The sequence below is a fragment of the Megalopta genalis genome, chromosome 7 (genome assembly GCF_051020955.1).
Source record: "Megalopta genalis isolate 19385.01 chromosome 7, iyMegGena1_principal, whole genome shotgun sequence".
Taxonomy (NCBI): Eukaryota; Metazoa; Arthropoda; class Insecta; order Hymenoptera; family Halictidae; genus Megalopta; species Megalopta genalis.
Window position 1 is genome coordinate 10,525,394 of NC_135019.1, and position 21,341 is coordinate 10,546,734.

The 21,341-nt window shown below is 42.8% G+C and overlaps 1 protein-coding gene across 20 annotated transcripts in view; it reads right to left on the reverse strand.

The window, feature by feature from the left end:
* The window catches only part of LOC117229125 (uncharacterized), a 180,054-nt gene that overhangs the window by 137,023 nt on the left and 21,690 nt on the right, over positions 1 to 21,341 (reverse strand). For 4 of the 20 annotated variants that reach the window (XM_076523647.1, XM_076523645.1, XM_076523646.1 and 1 more), the window contains exons 1-3: positions 20,678 to 20,784; positions 19,772 to 20,035; positions 18,474 to 18,912 (exon numbers count right to left, since the gene is read on the reverse strand). The exons of 13 other annotated variants lie outside the window; for them this stretch is intronic. In XM_076523647.1, coding sequence (XP_076379762.1) covers positions 18,474 to 18,530 — 57 coding nt within the window. In that variant the 5' untranslated portion in view covers positions 18,531 to 18,912; positions 19,772 to 20,035; positions 20,678 to 20,784. Of the gene's footprint in view, positions 1 to 18,473; positions 18,913 to 19,771; positions 20,036 to 20,575; positions 20,595 to 20,677; positions 20,785 to 21,341 lie in introns of those variants that run through there. 3 more of the 20 variants (XM_076523642.1, XM_076523643.1, XM_076523644.1) reach the window with 3 other exon arrangements.

The window sequence follows — 21,341 nt, forward strand, 5'->3', positions numbered from 1 at the left end:
AATCGAATGAGAAATCTATCGTAACTAATGGTTTTCCCGTTTATAAATAAATAATTAAACAAATAAATATCCACCTTTTCGTTGCCATGAAATTGTAATTACTTGTAAAAAAATTCATAGTATAAAAATTGAATGAAAGACGGTCAATTTTGATGTGTGAAAGGTTTAATTTGATTTGCAAATAAATGAATATGATCCATAAAAAGAATAATTCTAAGTGCAAACCCTGTATAATTTTAATAATTTTAATATAGGATTTGTAACGAAGATTTCGAACAGAATCCGCTGAACAGGAGTCCTACTAATTTCGTCTAAATCGAAATGACGCTCTTTTCATTTGTTAACAATACTTAACCACTAGAAAAAATCAAAATACATGGTGACTATAAATATTGTATTTTTCCTATAAGATTATTAACAACAAAGATGTTCCAATCAGGAGAGCTGCGAAATAAATTACGAGACACGAAGATCTGCAGCCTACTTAAAACTAGAATCTCGCCGAAGTAATTTCGAAATTCTCCAGCACGTAAAACAGAGAGTAATTTCAGTGGGACGCCTTCTAAGACGTTGATGTATAACTACCGAGGAGCAAAAGGTGTTCGAGAGCCAATGTTCGCCGTGTCACTAATTCTCCGTGGGACTAATTCGCCGTGTAATCGGCCGAGGCAGGGTCGCCAGCTGACGCTCTAGTTTTCGAGGGAAGGCGAGATCATCGGGAACGATAACAGGGGGGGTCCTTTCATCGGGAAACAGTGGCCGTAAGAACAACCGGAAGACTGGGAATCGGAGACGGGCTTTATGCGAACGTCGAAACGTCGTTACACGCCGGCCTGCGCGATCAGCTTCTAGACAAAGCACGGATAAAAACGACGGCCTGCTGTTCAGGCGAGCGATTATCCGCTAATGAGACGCGTAATTGCGGAACACGCCGGACGTTAATCTCTCTTGTTCCTGTTTGAAAAGCACGGCACGGTGAAAGAAGCCTTGGCGACCGACACAAGAATTTCCGTTTGCTCGCGAGGACGCAATTTAACGGATTTCGCGGGCCCTATTAAACGAGGAAATTGAGTTTCTTGAGGCGAAGACGTTTCTTCTGCTGTTTCAAGAATTTTAAAGCGCCGCGTAATTTTCAGACAGTCTTCGTCGCATAATCGATCATTAGAAACGGAACGAAGCGAAAATAATGTTGAATGCTTCGAAGAAGCATGAATTATTCTTTGGAATCACAAATCGCTTCTAAATAAAAGCTTGCGGATAACTTTTGTTTATTAATTGGGCGCGTCGATGGAAAATAGTAGTATACAGACAAATTAGATCACAGAATCGATCATTAGAAACGGAACGAAGCGAAAATAATTTTGAATGCTTCGAAGAAGCGTGAATTATTCTTTGGAATCACAAATCGCTTCTAAATAAAAGCTTGCGGATAACTTTTGTTTATTAATTGGGCGCGTCGATGGAAAATAGTAGTATACAGACAAATTAGATCACATAATCGATCATTAGAAACGGAACGAAGCGAAAATAATTTTGAATGCTTCGAAGAAGCGTGAATTATTCTTTGGAATCACAAATCGCTTCTAAATAAAAGTTTGCGGATAACTTTTGTTTATTAATTGGGCGCGTCGATGGAAAATAGTAGTATACAGACAAATTAGATCACATAATCGATCATTAGAAACGGAACGAAGCGAAAATAATTTTGAATGCTTCGAAGAAGCGTGAATTATTCTTTGGAATCACAAATCGCTTCTAAATAAAAGCTTGCGGATAACTTTTGTTTATTAATTGTGCGCGTCGACGAAAAATAGTAGTATACAGACAAATTAGATCGCATAAATTAAAAAAATATATATATATATACATATATTGGTTCGGTGCAAAATAACACATCTGCGAGCCTCGAATCGTCCTTTTTACCAATCAGAAAAGATTGCTGGGACACGTTTGTCCTGTTAGAGTCGAAAGGGTTAAGTTTATTCGAACCCGAAGATTTTCGAAGTCAAGGAACAAATTAAATTCATAATATTTATGACTTTAAAGAAGGGCGAATCATTGTTATTCGATTATGGAGGTAGCAGTTGTTTGATAAGAAAGATCAGGTGAACGGATCAGGAATGGATCTTTTGTGACTATAAGGATTTGAAAGATCGGAGCTTGTAAAATGGTATGTAGAATTGTAAAGTCAAAGGCTCCTCTCTGACTTCGAAATTGCAATGGACTGCAGAGGGCACGGTGGAGGACGTCGGTTCGATGCTTGAATCGAGAGACGAGAACGACACGAAATTTATTCATTAGATTCCCCCTGGACTGGCAATACTAAATCAGAAGCCTGGATCACGCGAACGAGAAAATATTCGCACGCCATTATTAATGCTATAACCCGCTGCGCACGAATCTTTATCCACTTAAAAGTTCATGCGAACGTCTGGCATACTTTCGCAAACACACAAATACATCCCCTGCCCGTTCGAATCCAACCCTACCGATGCACCCGCAATTATTAACACGAAAAAAGAATTCTCTTATTCTCATTTTATCGCTATTGCATGTTACGACACTTATTCCATAACGATAATACTGTATAATACTCGTATATAATACTCGTCGTATTCTTGCCTGTTAAGTTAGAAATCCTAACCAAGCAATTTTTATCCTTATTTTTCATTCGTACTACTTAAATCTATTATTTATTTTAGACACGCTTACTTGTTCTCTAACGTATCGCCTAAATGTAATCATTCTATATCTGCCGCACTCTTTACTGTTATTCTGATTCAATGTTTCTCTATTCTTGTTTGATTCAATGTTAAAATAATTCTTATATACCCTAGCTCGGAGTTTATAGCTGGTTAGTTATTATAAATTATTATCGATTAGTTACAATAACTAACGAGTTATAATGGTGAACTAATCTATAATAATTTATATTAACTAACGAGTCATAACCTTTAACTAACCTATAATAATTTATAATAACTAAAACGATATAATCGTTAACTAACCTATAACAATTTATAACAACTAACGAGTTATAGTCGTTAATCATTAATCGGACTATTATCAGACGAGTTATAATCGTTAACTAATCTATAACAATTTATAATAACTAAAAAGTTATAATCTTTAGCTAACCTATAACAATTTATAATAACTAAAAAGTTATAATCGTTGACTAACCTATAGCAATTTATAATAACTAACGAGTTATAGTCGTTAATCATTAATCAGACTATTATCAGACGAGTTATAATCGTCAACTAATCTATAACAATTTATATTAACTAACGATTTATAATCTTTTAGCTAACCTATAACAATTTATAATAACTAAAAAGTTATAATCGTTGACTAACCTATAACAATTTATAACAACTAACGAGTTATAGTCGTTAATCGTCAATCGGACTACCTTCTAACTAACCTAGAATAATGTATAATAACTAAAAAGTTATAATCGTTGACTAACCTATAACAATTTATAACAACTAACGAGTTATAGACGTTAATCATTAATCAGATTATTATCAGACGAGTTATAATCATTAACTAATCTATAACAATTTATATTAACTAACGATTTATAATCTTTAGCTAACCTATAACAATTTATAATAACTAAAAAGTTATAATCGTTGACTAACCTATAACAATTTATAACAACTAACGAGTTATAGTCGTTAATCGTTAATCGGACTACCTTTTGCCTGGCTTTCTCTAAGCCTTTCGCCAACGTATCATAAACACTTGCAGCGTTTGAAACTCGTCCCAAGATAAACGAAACACCGAAGATCGATAATTCCGAATGGCGGGACTGTTCATTCGTAGAACAGAGGCGGGCTGGAAGACGACCTCGAAATCCCTCGCAATTACGAGTTGCTGAGTATGATTAATGCGCCGGCTTCCTGGAACCATGCAGTATTCATGGGAACCAATTTTCGCGCGTGATCGATATTTTCCCGGTCGGCGTGCACGGGGTGGCGATCGCCGAAAGTGTTCAGCGCCGGAATGATTAATATCGAATGAGAGGCAAACGATGTGTCGCGTGTTTCGTGGCGGGGCTAGGCTGCGACGGAGGGCACAATACGGGAAACGGGACGAACGTTGGCCCGCGCGGCAAAAGAACACGGCAATTCCACGGCTCGGAGATTTACGAGCCGTGGCTTAAGGTAAACCGCGAACGCGAGCGCGCGATCTTACCCCCTCCCCTCGCCGCCCAGCCCAGCCCCGCTATTCCAGCGCTCTCTCCAACGCGAATTAATCCGGGAACCGTGAAGGTCGAGCCCCGGGTACCGACGAGTGTCACTTCTGTTCCGCCGGGGAACGATAAAAGAAATTTAGAGGGCACTGCGCAGAGGCGGGACTTATCGGCGAACGTTCTCTCGGAGGAGGTTTCGGTGCGCCTCCTGTTTTCCTGGCTACTCTTATCTATGCCAGAGGACCCGGGGACATTTTTGAACCCACGAAAATTGCGTTTTATCAAAGAGACTTTATCGGGCTTAGACCTTATCGCGAGTCCGGTTAGGCTTCTTGTGCTTCGTTTGAAATGTCCAGGAAGTAATGTCGTTTCTTAATGATCGCAACAAATTGTACTTCATTTACTGTTTGTTATTGCCGTAAAAAAAAGTCGAATTCCGCTGATTTCAGAAGAGAAAATGATTTTAGAAGGTGCGTCCAATTTTAACGACTTCAGAATGAAAGTTCAAGTTGATTGTGATTTCTTTTTTATCGAGTTCAGGAGGCAAATAGAATTTTATCGACTTCGGAATGGAAATCCAATTTGTGTGGTTTCAGAAAAGAAGGTTAAATTTTATTGATTTTAGAGAGTCCAATTTGTTTGCCTTCAAAAAGAAAGTCTAATTCCGCTGATTTCAGAAGAGGAGTCCAGTTTGATTGATTTTAGAAGGTGCGACCAATTTTAACGACTTCAGAATGAAAGTTCAAGTTGACTGATTTTTTTTATGGAGTTCTGAAGGCAAATAGAATTTTATCGACTTCGGAATGGAAATCCAATTTGACTGGTTGCAGAAGGCAAGGTTAAATTTTATTGATCTTAGAGAGTCCAATTTGTTTGCCTTCTTCGCTGATTTCAGAAAGGAAGTTGAATTTGATTGATTTCAGACGGGGCGTCCAATATTATTGATTTCAGAAGGGATCTACAGTTTGATTGATTTTAGAAAGGAAGTCCAACTTGATTGATTTCAGTAATCGGTTTCAGAAGGCACGTGTCCAATTTGATTGATTGCAAAAGAGATGTCCAAAATTGTCGCTTTCAGAAGGGAAGTCCAACTTGTTTGATTTCAGAAAGGAAATCCAGTTTTTGATTGATTTTAGAAAGGAAGTCCAATTTGATTGATTTCAGTAGTCGGTTTCAGAAGTCAAGTGTCCAATTTGATTGATTGCAAAAGGCAAGTCCAATTTGATTGATTGCAAAAGAGACGTCCAAAATTATCGCTTTCAGAAGGGAAGTCCAACTTGTTTGATTTCAGAAAGGAAATCCAGTTTGATTGATTTTAGAAAGGAAGTCCAACTTGATTGATTTCAGTGATCGGTTTCAGAAGGCAAGTCCAATTTGATTCATTGCGAAAGGCGAGTCCAATTTGATTGATTGCAAAAGAGAAGTCCAAAATTATCGCTTTCAGAAGGGACCTCCAGTTTGATTGATTTTAGAAAGGAAGTGCAACTTGTTTGATTTCAGAAGAGACCTTCAGTTTGATTGATTTTAGAAGGGAGGTCCAACTTAACTGATTTCAGTGATCGGTTTCAGAAAGCAAGTCCAATTTGATTCATTGCAAAAGGAAAGTCCAATTTGATTTGCAAAAGAGAAGTCCAAAATTATCGCTTTCAGAAAGCAAGTCCAATTTGATTGATTGCAAAAGGCGAGTCCAATTTGATTGATTGCAAAAGAGAAGTCCAAAATTATCGCTTTCAGAATGCAAGTCCAACTCGTTTGATTTCAGAAGGGAAGTCCAATTTGATCAGCTCGGTAGGAATGTGTAAGAAATGTCTTTAAAGAACTTTATTTGAGCTAATTTTTAAAGCGATATTAGAAAAATCGGAGAAAAGAAGTCAACCTTAAAACACTATTAAAGATATATTCTCGTATAATTTTTCCAACTACCGAATCAGACGAATTATTCGGATGGCCTGTTTTACACGATCCACAAGGTATACATATGTACGTCGGATGCCGCAGCCGAACAACTTGGCCATGTCATCCGTGTACGACTGACACAACGATTAAGCTGGTAATAACACTTTGGCAACTATAAAATTGTTTTCTTGAAATTTTTATTCCTGGCACGTGCAATCCTCATTACGTCCGATCTTCGGTAGTTCGGGCGATGAGTTCTGTCAACTGCCTTCGAGCTTTAGTTTGAAATTCGCAAATGTCGTTTTTCAAAGTAATCGCAGCTCGTTTAAACGAAATGGAGATACGCTGTTGGATTTCTTTTATTTCGGAACGAGAACGCAAGAACAATTGCTGGCGTCTATTCACCGGCGCGGTAATACCATAGTGTAATGTAAAAAATGCATGAAAAGTTGGACAAAATGCATCCAGAGCTTTAACGAACCATAAGGGCGCGGTCCCATTACACGATAATGCTGGACCTCATTTTGCAAAAATGACCCGTGCGAGAAAGCTCGGCGAATTTAAATATCTCGTCTTCGGCGCGTCCCCGTTTATTCGACCGCCCGAATTTGTTCAAGAACGTGCACTTGCAAAATTAAGAACGCTTACGAAAGTGCGCCACGGTTTACCCTTCGAAAGAAACGAAAGTTCACGAGCTGTTCGAAACTGTTTCAATTGATCCCTCGTTCGGTCTAATTCCACAAAATGCTTCTCTTCTATGGAACACCGTTAATCGAAGACCATTAAAAATAATTAACCACTTTCTATACTTAAGCGACGATCGTGCCGGGGTTAAAAGGTCGTTGCTTATCCCTTCCCCGGCATCTATTAACAATGTCTGGAACCATCGCGACCAGAACCGATTCGATATTACACGGGAACCACCTGCGCGCCGGGGAACTCCGACGTCGGTTTAAATGATGCAATTAAACAGCAAAGAACGTTTCGCACGAATTCCACGTGCGTCGAGAGCCAGCGTTTATTTTCCGTCGGGGGATCGATAGTCGAATCCCGCGGGGACCGTAAGAATTTATGCAGCGGCCTAACGAGTCCGGGCGTGCGAAACAAACGAATACGGACGCGTTTCACTCATTATTAATTGCAATCCGGAGCCGGGTTATGAGTGCCGCGGATCGTTCGAATTGCGCGTTCGAACGAGTCAAAGTAAATTCGCGAAATAATTTCCAGCCGGCCGACGGCCGTCGATCAATGTCCAACTTGGCATTGTTCGGTCCCGACAATGTGCACGCGGATGATTGGTTCCTCTGCCATCTCCGATGTGAGAGAGAGGGAGAGGGAGATGGGAATAGCTGACGAAAGAGCGAGAGAGAGAGAGAGAGAGAGAGAGAGAGATACTGGCCGATAATCCGTAATGGAGAATTACTTATCGAGCGTGCATTCGATTTGCTCGGAACTGGCCGGGGAAACGGAACAGCTTCGAGTATCGACTTCCTCGAGGAAGAGTTTCGCTACGTCTGACTTCTGAAAGAAGCCGTCTCAGAGCCCCCGGCAAGAGCAAGGAACTTCCATGCCTTTCCCTACGGTCGGAAAATCGAACCAGCCACAAGCTGCATACCGAATTCCCAGGTTCGGGAGCTTGTGCCCGTGCGAGTGCACTTTCTGCAGCTCGCCTGCACCGCGCCACTTAAGACTTGCCACGTTTTATTTCCACTTCGCCACTGATCCGTCGGTGATCTTAATGACCGTGGCAGCTGCTTTTACGTGTTCGAGCTTCTTTTTTTTTGGCCAAACATTGGACCACTCCGCGGTTTTTTCTTTCGGTGGAAACGATTTTGAGACTTTTGGGAGACGTTTACAATGCAGCGTCGAAAACACGAGATTTAGATGTTGTTGGCACTCGCACAGCGGGATTCGGGTGCATTTAAACCCGCAGTATTGTTATTTATAATCATTTGTAATTAAATATCGTTATTTGACTAGTTTCTTCATAATTTACGATTAATATACAATTACGATTAATATATTGGGTTGGCAACTAAGTAATTGCCGATTTGTACAATGAGCTGAAAAAATTTCTTTTTACTTGGAATGAAGTTTAATCTGTAATGTATTTTCCATTTTGTTCGATGACCTTTTGCCATCTCTCTGACAACTTGAAAATTCCACGTAGAAGGTCTGACCCTTTTCGGCCAAAAACTGAGTTAAGTGAGAATCGTCGTTATCGTCGTTAAAAGTTTTACCACGAAGGGAGTTGTCCAGGGATCGAAATAAGTGGTAATTCGATGGCGCGAGATCAGGGCTATATGGTGGGTGTAACATCAATTCCCAACCAATATCCATCAATTTTTGCCGGATGAACAAAGACGTGTGACGTCCTGCTGGAAAATGACACCTTTACGATTGACCAGTTCCGGTCGCTTTTCCTTGACCGCTGCATTCAATTTGTCCAATTGCTAACATTCACGGATAATAAAAAATAACATAATAATAATAATAATAATAATAATTTTATAATATAACATTTACGGATATCATAAAAATGGGAGTGAGAGACATCTATAACTGAAATCGGCAATTACTTAGTTACCAACCCAATACAATTTTCAGGTGTCTAATTCAAGTTTATACGAAGACTAACGCGTCTAGAAGAAGTACATTGACAAATATGTTAAATAATTTAATAAATAACATTACGAATCAATCTAAACATGCAGTGTTGCATTTTTGTCAAATAGGTCCGCTATTCGAGTGTTGTAAATGCTTATTTCTCTGGGACTTTCTACGGGACTTTGTGAAGTTAAGCAATATCGATCTTTGGGGGGAGGGGGCAGGATTTTGATGCTTTTGTATAATTAGTTAGAAAATGTGCAATTCTCTACGAACTTTTGTTGGAGGACGATTAAACGTTTCCCAAAACTGATGGAGCACTAGGGACACGATTCTTTGGAGTACTTAGTCCTTTGACAGACTACTCTAGTATAATTTTAGAAACCCCCTTTTAATCCTTTTACACTTCGAAGTTAAATAAATATGCTTACTTTTCTAGGACTCTCTATGAGACTTTGTGAAGTTAACCAATATCGATCTTTGGGGGGAGAGGGCAAGATTTTGAGACTTTTGAATAATTAGTTAGAAAATGTGCAATTCTCTATGAACTTTTGTTGGAGGACGATTAAACGTTTCCCAAAACTGATGGAGCACTAGGGACACGATTCTTTGGAGTACTTAGTCCTTTGATAGACTACTCTAGTATAATTTTAGAAATCCCCTTTTAATCCTCTTACACTTCGAAGTTAAATTACGAGCTTTTGTTGCGAGGCGATCGACCTCTTTCAAATCCATTCAGGATATTAATTTTAGAATGCTCGTCAGCCAAGAAATCTCTTCTCGATCCTCTTACACTTCTCAGGTGAGAAGTATCTGTCATCGGTTTTAGATATTCTGAAACTGTTTATTTTTGTACGATTCTGTCCCGAATTCGATGCATTTGTGAAAAATGCAAGATCGCGAACGAAAGACAATTGGTACAATTAAAGCGAGAAAGAAAACTAAATGGAAGCCACAAGAGGATCGTTGCTGCAACTAACTCGGCATTCGTGAAAACAGCATTCGTTACAATCCCCATTCACAACTCCGTTTTTTCCTCGCGCTTCGTGGGACTTGGCTAAAATGTATTTTATTCAACATTCGTTTACACACCGTTACCATCCGCATCGTACGTGTGTAATATGGTAACGAAAGCGTGAAACACCTTTTCACACAGTAGTCTCGCCTTTGTAGCAACATGTGCAGTCGCTAAACAAAAGCCTGGCCACTTGCGAACTTTTGAATATGCGAAATAAAGGATTATATCCATTTGTTAAATGTTGAAAACCCGAAGCAAAGAGCTTTTCTGTTTGTTAAATTTAGGATATTGGGAATAACGATGCCTATCCACTTGTCAAGGGGAGCAAGATTTTTCATATTTCAGTGAACTAGGAGCGTTTTATCCGTCTCCGAAGAGGCAATGATCTATCGAGCACCGAAAGTAATGAACAAAAATTAGATCCTGAAAATAGTCGCTGCATCGATTTAACACGAGCGAATCAATTTATAGAACAATGTTTTACAGAAGCATCTTAACTCTTAATTCAATGTTTTTAGCATGATTACACCGAAGATGCTATGTTTTCGTCGACGTTGGCAATTGTTATTTGTAGCGAAAACGTGCTTAGCGTGTTTACCATTACGATTAAAACATTTTTTGCCCATTTTTATACTTAGCAACATAAAATGGATAAAATCAAACGCTTTCGCAAGGACGCGTAATCTTTTCCGCTAGAAATAAGACTTCCTTTGTCTCAGGCGCTTTCCTCCAAAAATGTGCCGGAGTTGTTGGTAGTGATATTTTTCAGAAAAACGCTGTTCAACTTTATTTTAGAACGTCCGAAGAATATTTACTAATTTTTAATTTAATGTAATTATCAATCGAGCCGATTCCAGCGAAGATTAACAATAAAAAAAATTCCGGCAAACTCGCGCAAAAGATATTTTTGTTTCAATAATTCCGTATCCAAACAGAATTCAACGGACGATTCGCAATGCCAATTTTATAATAAATCGCGTCAAAGAACACGAGGGATATATTTATTTAAGAATCGCGAAGAATATCGTTAATAGTAAATTTACCCGTTTCGATGAGGATGCATTTGCTGCTTGGAAATTTCGGTCACAATTCACGATGTCGATGCACCGACCTCGCACAATGTTAAGTAGATACCATTACGATTAAAACATATTTTGCCCATTTTATACTTAGCAACATAAAATGAATAAAATCGAACGCTGTCACAAGGACGCGTAATCTTTCCCGCTCAAAATAAGACTTCCTTTATCTCAGACGCTTTGCTCCAAAAATGTGCCGGAGTTGCTCGGTAAGTAGTACTCGAGAAACGCGTGGAACGCTAAGGGTTAATAAATCTTTGCTCGTCCATGCAGTCCATCGTGATATAAGGAATCCGAGACGGATCGTTTCGACTGCTCCGATAATTCCAGCTGAAATGTCAGAGCCGGCGAGGACAACACCTGGCGACCAAAGGCGAAAATATTTTCTAATATCGAAGTGTTTTGCGCGGACTGAACAGGACACCCGGTATCTATGACGACGTTCAGCCAATAATGTCGGGACTATCGTCGCCGATAAGGGTGCCGCGTTGCGGAAACACGTGTTGTCTCGGCCGGAGGCGGATAAAAGGCGTTCAGTTTTCGAGGAAACGATCGATGAAGCTGTAAACCTCTCTCTCCGTCTCTCCGTCTCTCCGCTTCCCCGCCCTATGGGCCTCTCTCTGTCTCGCGATAAACGCGCGTTCGACAAAAGTAACGCGCGTTCGAGAGAGCCTAAACGGACGGAAGTTTTCGAGAGCCATTTTTCCGTAGGATTTCCCAACTGCTCTCTCGTTTAACCTTGAGCGATTCACGATCAACCGGCGCGTATATCGGCGAGCCGATAGCTCCGACGGAGCTTTGTCGGATCGCGTTCGACACACACGAGGGTCCTTTGTGCCCGGTTATTTCGACGTTTTCCTCAACGAGTCCCACCGCACACCCGGAAAACTATCGGCGCCACTCGCGGCGCCTTCTCGATTAGGATGACAATGGATCGTCAAGCCCGAGCCGAACTTTCTGCCCCCCTACCTACCCCCCTCCGCGCCGGTTTCGTCATCCGATAAAGCCGCGAATCTCGCTCGGCTGTATCTTTGTCGCTCGTCGGCGCTCCGGAACTACAAAGATGACATCGGTGCCAGGAAATAAAGTATAGACCGCCGGAAATCTGAATAGCAAACCCCCGGGGATCGACGAGGGAAAAGCTCAGACGCGGCTTAGTCTCTTCGGGGCACAAAGCTATTGTGTGTGTGTATGTCTCTCGATCCCAGCCTGTCTCGCTCTAGCCAGGGATCACGGGGATCGCGAGATTGACAGAAACCGATCGAGCACACCTTATTCCAAACATCGTCGAGAAGTTTGCTACTTCAACGACGGCATGGCTTAAGGCGAGGACTTCCGTCTCGAGGAGACCGGAAACCGCTCTCTATCGTCTACTCCACGATGCACTTTTCGTGAATAGTTTGGCTACGTCTCAACCCTTCTATGTTGTTCGTTAAAACTACCGCTAACGATTATCATTATTAGTGGCTAATGTTCGCTACAATGTTCGTTAATATCGTTTGTATAAGCTTGTCGTAGGAAAGGATACGATAATTGATATGAGAATGCAAAAGATAGCACAAATTTACAGCGGTGTGCGACACATTATAGAGATTCAAAGTACAGTGATGTCTCTCTAATTGACGCTCAGATTGTCCTCGAAAATGAACAACTTAGTAAGAGGAGACACGATTATCCGAGTCTTGCGGTTTATTGTTATAGTTATAAATTGTCCACAATTATAAAAGCGAGCCGCAAGGCTCGAATAATCGTATCTCTTCCGAAATTGTCCATTTTTGTGCACAATATGGGCGACAATTAGGGAGACATTACTGTAACTGCTCCTTTTCTTTTCTTTAGCGATAAAAAGAACTGCCAGACAGTTTCGAACTTTTCTCGATGAAACGTCAATCCGAAGTTTCAATCCAAGAATATTAACCTTGTACACCTAACGATGTAAATGAGTTTATTTCGTTTCAAGATCAATACAGAATATCTTGCACGACGATATACAGTAATGTCTCCCTAACTGTCGCCCAAATTGTGCACTATAATAGACAGTTTGGGAAGAGGAGACGCGATCGTTCGAGCCTTGCGGTTCGTTTTTATAGTTACGAATTGTCAACAACTATAAAAAGACAAGCTACGAGGCTCGAATAATCGTATCTCCTCTTCCCAAATTGTCCATTTTTGTGCTCAATCCGAGCGTCAGTTAGGGAGACATTACTGTAACTTTTACATTTTTACCGATATCTAAACGAAAACTTGAACAAAATATTATATATTTGTACATTTATATTTTCTCTTATTTCTAATACACTTTCGAAATTACTTAACAAAATATACGAATCTGACATTTTGTTAAGTTCTTGCGGAATTCGATGAATTTACCTACAACAAGGTGATGATTAAAAAGGTTATCCGGGTCGTAGAAGAGTTAACGCGTTTGTTGCCGCCATCCATAAATTAACTTCTACATCGTGAAATGAAAGTGAAATATTTACGCGAAATTAAAATTGTCTCCGTTAATTAATTGCCAGACATCTCTACCGTTTTAAAATACACGACGGTGCTTCTAATTTATCCGTCTCTTATGTGGAATCTGTTAATCAGCGATCTATGTTTTGACACCGTCGAATCGTTTCTCCGCAATTATTATTACGAGTGGATCTATCCTTTAAAAACTTAATGAAATACAATTTGGGGAATCAAATTAACGGAAACCGCTAATTAAGACCAACACGAAGAACGCATGATTTCAACGGCGATGAATTTTTACGATCCGATTCTAGAAGAGATAAAAGGAAGAATCGTTCTGAACGGAATTTATAGAGCATGAAATGGGACGGATTATTTTTACGTTCATTTTTACCCTTGGGACGACCTTGAGGACCTGGTGGTATGCCAACTTTAGAGCTTAATATTTCGGGAATGGATTCTACAAATGGTTTCGGTAGATTCGGGAAGATTTCGATGTGGGCTACCAGATCATTTCGCAGGAATTCTCAAGGCCGAACGAAAGAAATCAAATCAAATCAAATCCGTAACTTTTAAATTATATAGAATTGTGGAGACTCGGCGATTAACTTACCGATCGCTAAAAGCGACCGATCCGTACTGTTTTGTCAGAACGACGTAACTGAATTTAGTCAGATTTTTCGTCATTTTCATGCTCGAATGAAATAATATGGTCGAATTAAAAATTTATTCGACTATTTCCAGCGGAAAGTGGTCTCCGTAATTTCATACGATTGTTTTAACCAGTTAGCTCTTTTTTAACGAGTATGCTCGTCGTGTCCCAAAATATTGCCATTTCTTCAGAACCCGTCCAAAACAGCTAACTGGTTAAAAATAATACATAATTTAACGTTCTTTATTAACCCCTTGCCAAACTTGGACGAGTCTGACACGTGATGGAGATTTCTAGTAAGAATCTGTTAAGTATGAGCGCCATTCTATTCTTTTCAGTCTGAATAAAATTCTGACTACTTGTCACCAATATTTAAACATTTCGATAAACGTAGACGCACACACAGTGACTTCTAATCGTTGAAACTATGAAGAAAATGGTACGGCAACGGGTTAAATTGTGTATTTCATAAAAGTGCTGTATTCGAATAAAATAGAAAGGTAAAATCAAATATATACATATAATATTGTTACGGCGACTTGTCCAAATCAAGTCGCTGTAATGTGAAACTGCCCTGTTGTGAGCAACCCCTTAAAAAATAATGGAAGATAGGGGTTACCAAGGAAGAGTGTTACCAATAGACAATCGAGGAGTCGAGATCGGACGAGCAACATTTCAAATCGAAAGATCTGAAATATAATTGTATCGAGTTGTATTATAGTTTATATTCTTTATTGTAAATAAAATGCCGCGACGCGAGAGAAACAGAGTCATTCGCAACAATATATTGGGTTGGCAACTAAGTAATTGCCGATTTCAGTTATAGATATCTCTCACTCCCATTTTTATGATATCCGTAAATGTTATATTATAAAATTATTGTTATTATTATTATTATGTTATTTTTTATTATCCGCGAATGTTAGCAACTGAACAAATTGAATGCAGCGGTCAAGGAAAAGCGACCAGAATTGGTCAATCGTAAAGGTGTCATTTTCCAGCAGGACAATGCTAGGCCGCACACGTCTTTGTCCACTCGGCAAAAATTGATGGATATTGGTTGGGAATTGATGTTACACCCACCATATAGCCCTGATCTCGCGCCATCGGATTACCACTTATTTCGATCCCTGGACAACTCCCTTCGTGGTGAAACTTTTAACGACGACGACGCTGTAAAATCTCACTTAACTCAGTTTTTGGCCGAAAAGAATCAGACTTTCTACGAGCGTGGAATTTTCAAGTTGTCAGAGAGACGGCAAAAGGGCATCGAACAATATGGAAAATACATTACAGATTAAACTTCGTTCCAAGTAAAAAAAAATTTTTTTATTTCATTGAACAAATCGGCAATTACTTAGTTGCCAACCCAATAATTACAGAACGTACACACTTTCGAAAGAGATTCCAACAGTTCACTTAATTAAAAGCAATAAAGTGAAACCGGTCATTTCGATCGATCGGTTTAACGTTAAGCCGCTGATTTAGACGATTTTGATCGGTTCTCGTTGCAAGATCGGACACCCTGTATAAATGCTGACTTAAACTCGGACCGGGGAGCGATATCGCCGGAATATCGGCGCTATTGCTGGGCAGTATTGCTCGGGAAATACTAAGGCCGGGTATTTATCAGCGCAATAGGGATAAGCAATCTTTCTTATCGTCGATCGTTTAGAAGATTGGTTCCATCGATCCTGTCGTCTACGAGGACCCGAGGGGAGCCTGTCCAAACTCGCGGATCCGAGGGGAGGAGCTGCGTTCGACGAGAGGACGAATGTAAGTGTGAGACAAATTAATCTAGCCGCCCCCCCCCCTAAACTCTATTGTCAGTGGTGATGAAAACTGAGTACTGTACGCGGCTTGCGAGGACAATGGGCGAGTCGTGATCCGGTGTTCATTTGAAAAAAAAAAAAAAGATTTCATCGTTCGTCTCATTCTCTTCAGCAGAGAACCGTTTCGGTGAATGAAAAATATTGAAACGGAACACGTTAAATCGATTAGCAAACGTAACACGGTCCTCCCCCCGGACCTTTAGCATCCCCCACGACCGAATTCGAAGCTTTCGCTAGTGGCGAACGACCCGAGAGCAGCGGCAGGCGATGCTAATGTCATCGGAGATTCGAGGCTGCCGCAAAACAATCCTGGATCCTCGCTATCGAGAATTTAGAGCGGCGGTGCGGCGACCGGCGTCCTCTTCGAAACAATTACCCGACGTTCCGACAACTTTGTAATTGTCCAGCTGACCAAATGGGACCTCTAGTCGCGCCGTAAACTATGATCACGAGCAGGACGCAGTTAAACGGATACCTTCGCACAGTAGATTTCCGAAGGCTAGATCGCTGGCTCAAAGACGTATCCAGGACTGCGGCGCGATTATAATGGGCCATCGAGAGCTGCCCGGGACTGCGGAACATCGGAATAACTTTTCCGTAAAGGGAACTCCTGAAAGGCTCGACGATGAGCCGCATGAATGCCGAGCTGCTCCGCCCAGACACGATAATTGCTACCCTCGTAGGCGGTAAACGTAACTCCGGTAGCAAAACATTTAGGCCGACGAGTGTGTCGCTCGTTAGATCGTCGCAGAGGACCCAAGAAATCGGCACAGAGGATACAGGAGTTGGACCAAATAATGGAAACACACGAGTTCTCGAGATCGCTCGCTACGAAATTGTATCGCGTTGTCCCGACATGAGCCGTTTATTTTGAAAGTGGCATAAGTCACTTTGTTTTTAAGTCGATACATTTAAGGGTTTGCGTTTTAACACGTTTAAAAATATGGTTGCTAATTTTCGAGAAGATTTACTTGTATTTGTTATCTCAGGATACTGATGTTTTTCTCAGTACAAATAATTTCGTATAAACATTAAAAAATCACCACTTTTCATTACGGTAAAGTGACTTAAGCCACTTTCAAAATAAACGGTTCATATACAGCAATGTCTCCCTAACTGACGCTTGGATTGTGCAGAAAAATGGACAATTTTGGAACACGAGATACGATTACAGTAATATCTCCCTTACTGACCACAAAAATGGACAATTTGGGAAGAGGGGATACGATTATTCGAGCCTTTCAGTTTGTTCTTATAGTTATAAATTGTCAACGATTATAAAAACGAGCCGCAAGACTCGGATAATCGTATCTCCTCTTCCCAAATTGTCCATTTTTGTGGACAATCTGAACGTTAGTATGGGAGACATTACTGTATTCCGGCTTTGCAGCATGTTTTTATAATCGTTGACAAATCGGTAACTATAAAAACAAGTCGCAAGGCTACTCTTCCCAAATTGTCCATTTTTTGTGGACAATTTGAGCGTCAATTAGGGAGACATTACTGTAAATCGCAGCTTAGAGGATTCGTGCAGCAGAGGTTATAAATTTAATGTGAAACAGTGAAAAGATTAAAGAAGTTAAATAACGTCAATATATTATATTACTTTCGATCTTCTGAAATTATTAAGGAAAGAGTGCGCATTAAGTGACTCCTGTTTGTTGCAACAGATGCAGACAATTTTTGTTTCGCATAAAGATCCGCAGTCTAGTCATCAATTAAGTTTCCGTTGTCCGCATTCGTTTATGGACAGTGGATTTTGCGCATTTATCGGCTTATGAATGGATCAAACGCGGAAGAGTGAAAACAAGTAAAAAGAATTTCAAATTGCTTAAAATTGTTAAAATGTTGCAGATAAAGAATAAATGTCCACGCCGCGCCTGTGTCGTACGATTAACCCTTTGCACTCGAAGCTATTTCAACTGTAAACCTAAAATAATTTTTCTGACTTATAGTATTTCCATTTTATACGACATAGTGCATTTTATGCATACGAAATTGAGCGTTCCGGTGACTCGTACAACAGTTACACTTTTAACAATTTCTTAAATCTAAACTTTGTTAATATAAAAATTATCTTGGAATATGCTATAACAATTTTTTAGCGATGCCTTAACCACTCGAGTGCAAAGGCAATTCAGACAATGCGGACAATTCTCGTTTTGCACAAAAGTCCGCATTCATTCGATCTCTACTATCCGAAATATGATCCAGCCTACTACCATTATCACGCTGACATTCAGAAAAGGAGACTCGCCGCTGTTGTCCAAAAGTTTCCGAACTTAAAAACACAGCGGGACGAAACAACGGCGAGCTCTTATTCTTACACCATCTCCCAGAAAAGGATAACAGACTCGTCTCGGTTATCCGAACGTCGATCTCCCGCATCCGAACCGACAAATCCTGCAGTCTAGGAATAGCAGAGCCTCTATCATGCGAACTGCCTCGTTAAAAATCGATCGTTGCACCAGCGAAACGCCGGAAGCATTGCGGGACTAATAAAGAACGATCTTGGACCGCGAGGTGTTTCCATTAAATCGTGCAGCCCCCGTGACCGGGGAGACCCTTGAAAGAGCAGAGCCCCGTGCAAATAGAGAGAAGCGGCGGCCGAGGGGTTAATTGGCAACGGCGGTCCCGATCGCGTCGGATCAAAGGTGACCCCCGACCCCTGCTCGGCGTCGAAATTCCCGGCGGCGGTTCCCGGGGCAAGCCGGGTGTTTCTCAGTCTCACCTTGTCAATCGGCATTGAAGGGCACGCACGGCAGAGGTTCCAGAATGAACCAATCATGAGGCCGCGGTGTGTGGGGCAGTGGAACAGTAGTGACACACAGCCGCTGTGATAGCGACGGGGCCGTTTCGACGACGGGCACGGTCGTCAGGCCAGGTTGATCTCCTCCCGAGGACGTGGCTCCTCGGCGTCGTGGACGCGGCTCTACACTTGCTTCACTTCCTCCTTCTCTCTTCTCCACCAACTTCACCACTAACCACCTCCTCTTCCCTCCTCCTCCTCCTCCTCCTCCTCCTCGACGCCTCTCTTCTTCAACCGATCCTCTTTCCTGCTGCTTGCTGGTAGGCTGCTGGCTGCTGCTGTTGCTACTTTGTTCCCTCGTCTTCCTCTGCCTTCAAGGCGGCGTTCGCGAGCGGCGTTCGAGCGTCCGGCTTTGCTACCTCTGGGTTTTAGATACGCGTCGTTCGACCGTGTGTGTAGTACCGTAGACGTCGCGTGTGTGAGTGCGCACGAGGAGGACGAAGATGAAGAGAGCGACCAGAGGGAGCACACACGCGCGCGCGCGCGCGTTTCGTACGCAGCGCCGGTGTTGGTACGTGTGTCACCAGCGTCGTGGTGGTGCGGGCAGCGGCGGTGTCGTAATCGGGAGAATGGAAAAAAAGAGAGAAAAACAAACTACGTGAGTAAACGGGCCGAGGTGCTGGCGACGGTTAGGGGGGACGGGGACTTAGCGGTCGCGGCGCTACCCTCTTTCCACCGGCGAAGACGAAAGCCACCGGCGTCCCTGGGTCCCTCTTCGGAGGATGCTAACTTCGGAGGAAACGGGGGGGAAACTCGTGTTCGCTGTCACGTAACCGCGACTTTTACTCTTCGCTTCGAAACGAGGGTGGACTACTACTACTAGCTGGGTCCACGCATGACAGCGAACGCGTTCGACAAGGGGGAAACGGAGGAAGGGTCCCTCGGTACGAAGGTCAGAGGACACGCGTTCGAGGATGAGTCACCGCGGGCAGCAACCACGGGCCTGTGCAGCTTACGCTGGGCACCAGTTCCCAGGGAGACCGAAGGAAGCCCGGCGAGTGTGAGTCGAAGGTCGAAGAGACCGAAGGGTGTAATAGAAAAGGGCGGTGTGTGGACAGGAACGACCGCGACACGGCAATTTTCGATCAGGATTTCGTCGTCGGGGATGGTACTGGGGTACGCAGGATTCACCGATCGCGGCGGTCGCACAAAGACGAGGGAGAGGCGGACGAGACACCGGGTGGTAGCAAAGGAAGGGTGGGCCGTCGCTCGAGGCCTACCACTCCATCCTCTTTCCGTCGCGTTCGCACGGGATCTTCCGGGGTCTGTTCCTCTGGTCGGACACACGGCCTCAGCTATCCTCTCTCCCTCGTGGCCTCGGGAACTCGTGTTCACCACTCTGTCTCTATTCTCTCTCTCTTTCTCTCACTGTCTGTCTTCGGGCGGTGTGGGTCTCTCTCGATCGGATCGAGCGAACGGTCGTTGGTCGATCCTGGATCAACACGGGCGACGGAAGTGGCCCGGCAGCGCGGCGCGTTCACCGGCTAAAATTCACGCATCCGGGAACGATATTTCTCTCTCTTTCTCTCTCTTTCTTCGCTGTCTCTCTCTCTCTTTCTCTCTCGGTTCTTTCTTTCTTTCTTTCTTTCTCTTTCTCTCTTCGCCTCTCTCTCTCTCGAGTACAGAGGACGTGCGTGTACGTGTGCGTGTCCAGACGGTCTAGTGTATGCGCGTGTCGTCGCGAGCGGAACGAAGCTGGCTTCTTCGACGCACGCGACACGGGAACGTAACACGCTCGCGAACACGTACCCGGCTTTGCTCTTCTGGTCTCGTACGGTCTCTCTAGCCTTCTCTTCCCCTCCCCCTCTCTCTCTCTCACTCTGTCTCTTCCCGTATCTATCTCTCCTCCTCCTCCTCCTTCTCCTTTTTCATCGTTCGTACGATCGCATTTCTCCTGGCGAACCAGAAAAGAGAGATAGAGAGGAAGAGAGCGAGAGACAGAGGGAGAGAGAGAGAGAGAAAGAGAGAGAAAGATAGGATAAGAAGACAGAGGGTGAGACAGACGAAAAGAGAGAGAGAGAGACCGAGAAAGAGAAAGAAAAATTTGTTATATATCTCTCCGTGTGTAGCTATGTATATATGTCAACGATGAATATAGGAAGTAACACTTGGACGCGTATACGAACGGAATGACGAGACGGAGGGCAGAGCGAGAACGGAATCGTGAGAGGCACTGGTCCCACCGTCGCACCGACGACGTTGCGTAGAGCGCCGCGTCGCCGGCAAGACGCCTCGACGGTAGTAGGGGTTGCCAGAGCGCAGGCGCCCGACCGGATCGGGTCGATAGTCCGCAACGTTACTCCCTGTTCTCCTCTCTCTTTTCGCACCAGTCTCTCTTTCTCTCTCTCTCTCTCTCTCCCTTTCTCTCTCTCTCTCTCTCTCTCTCTAACGCGCGCATTCCCTCTCTCGATCGTGCTCTCGCTCCCTCTTCCTCGCGGAGAACCGTCTTTCCCTCTGAATTCCATCTTCCCGTCTCCCTCGCGCCCCAACCCCCGTATCGAACTTCGACACTCCGCCTCTTTTTCACGATCGCGAAGATCCTCGCTTCTCCCGTCCAGCTATCCCGGTCCCACCAACCGTCTTTCCTTTTCGTTGTCCACGTACAGACCCTCTGCTGAGAATTTATCGAGAAATGTACACCCTTCTGTGTCTCGGACCACCCCCTCCCTCTCCCAGGCCTCGCTAACCACCCTCCGTCTTTCATCGTACGCGACCACGCTCTCCCTTTTCCGTCTTTTTCCCACCCTTTCCCCGATCGTCGTGTTTCCGTCTCTGTCGGTCTTCGATTCC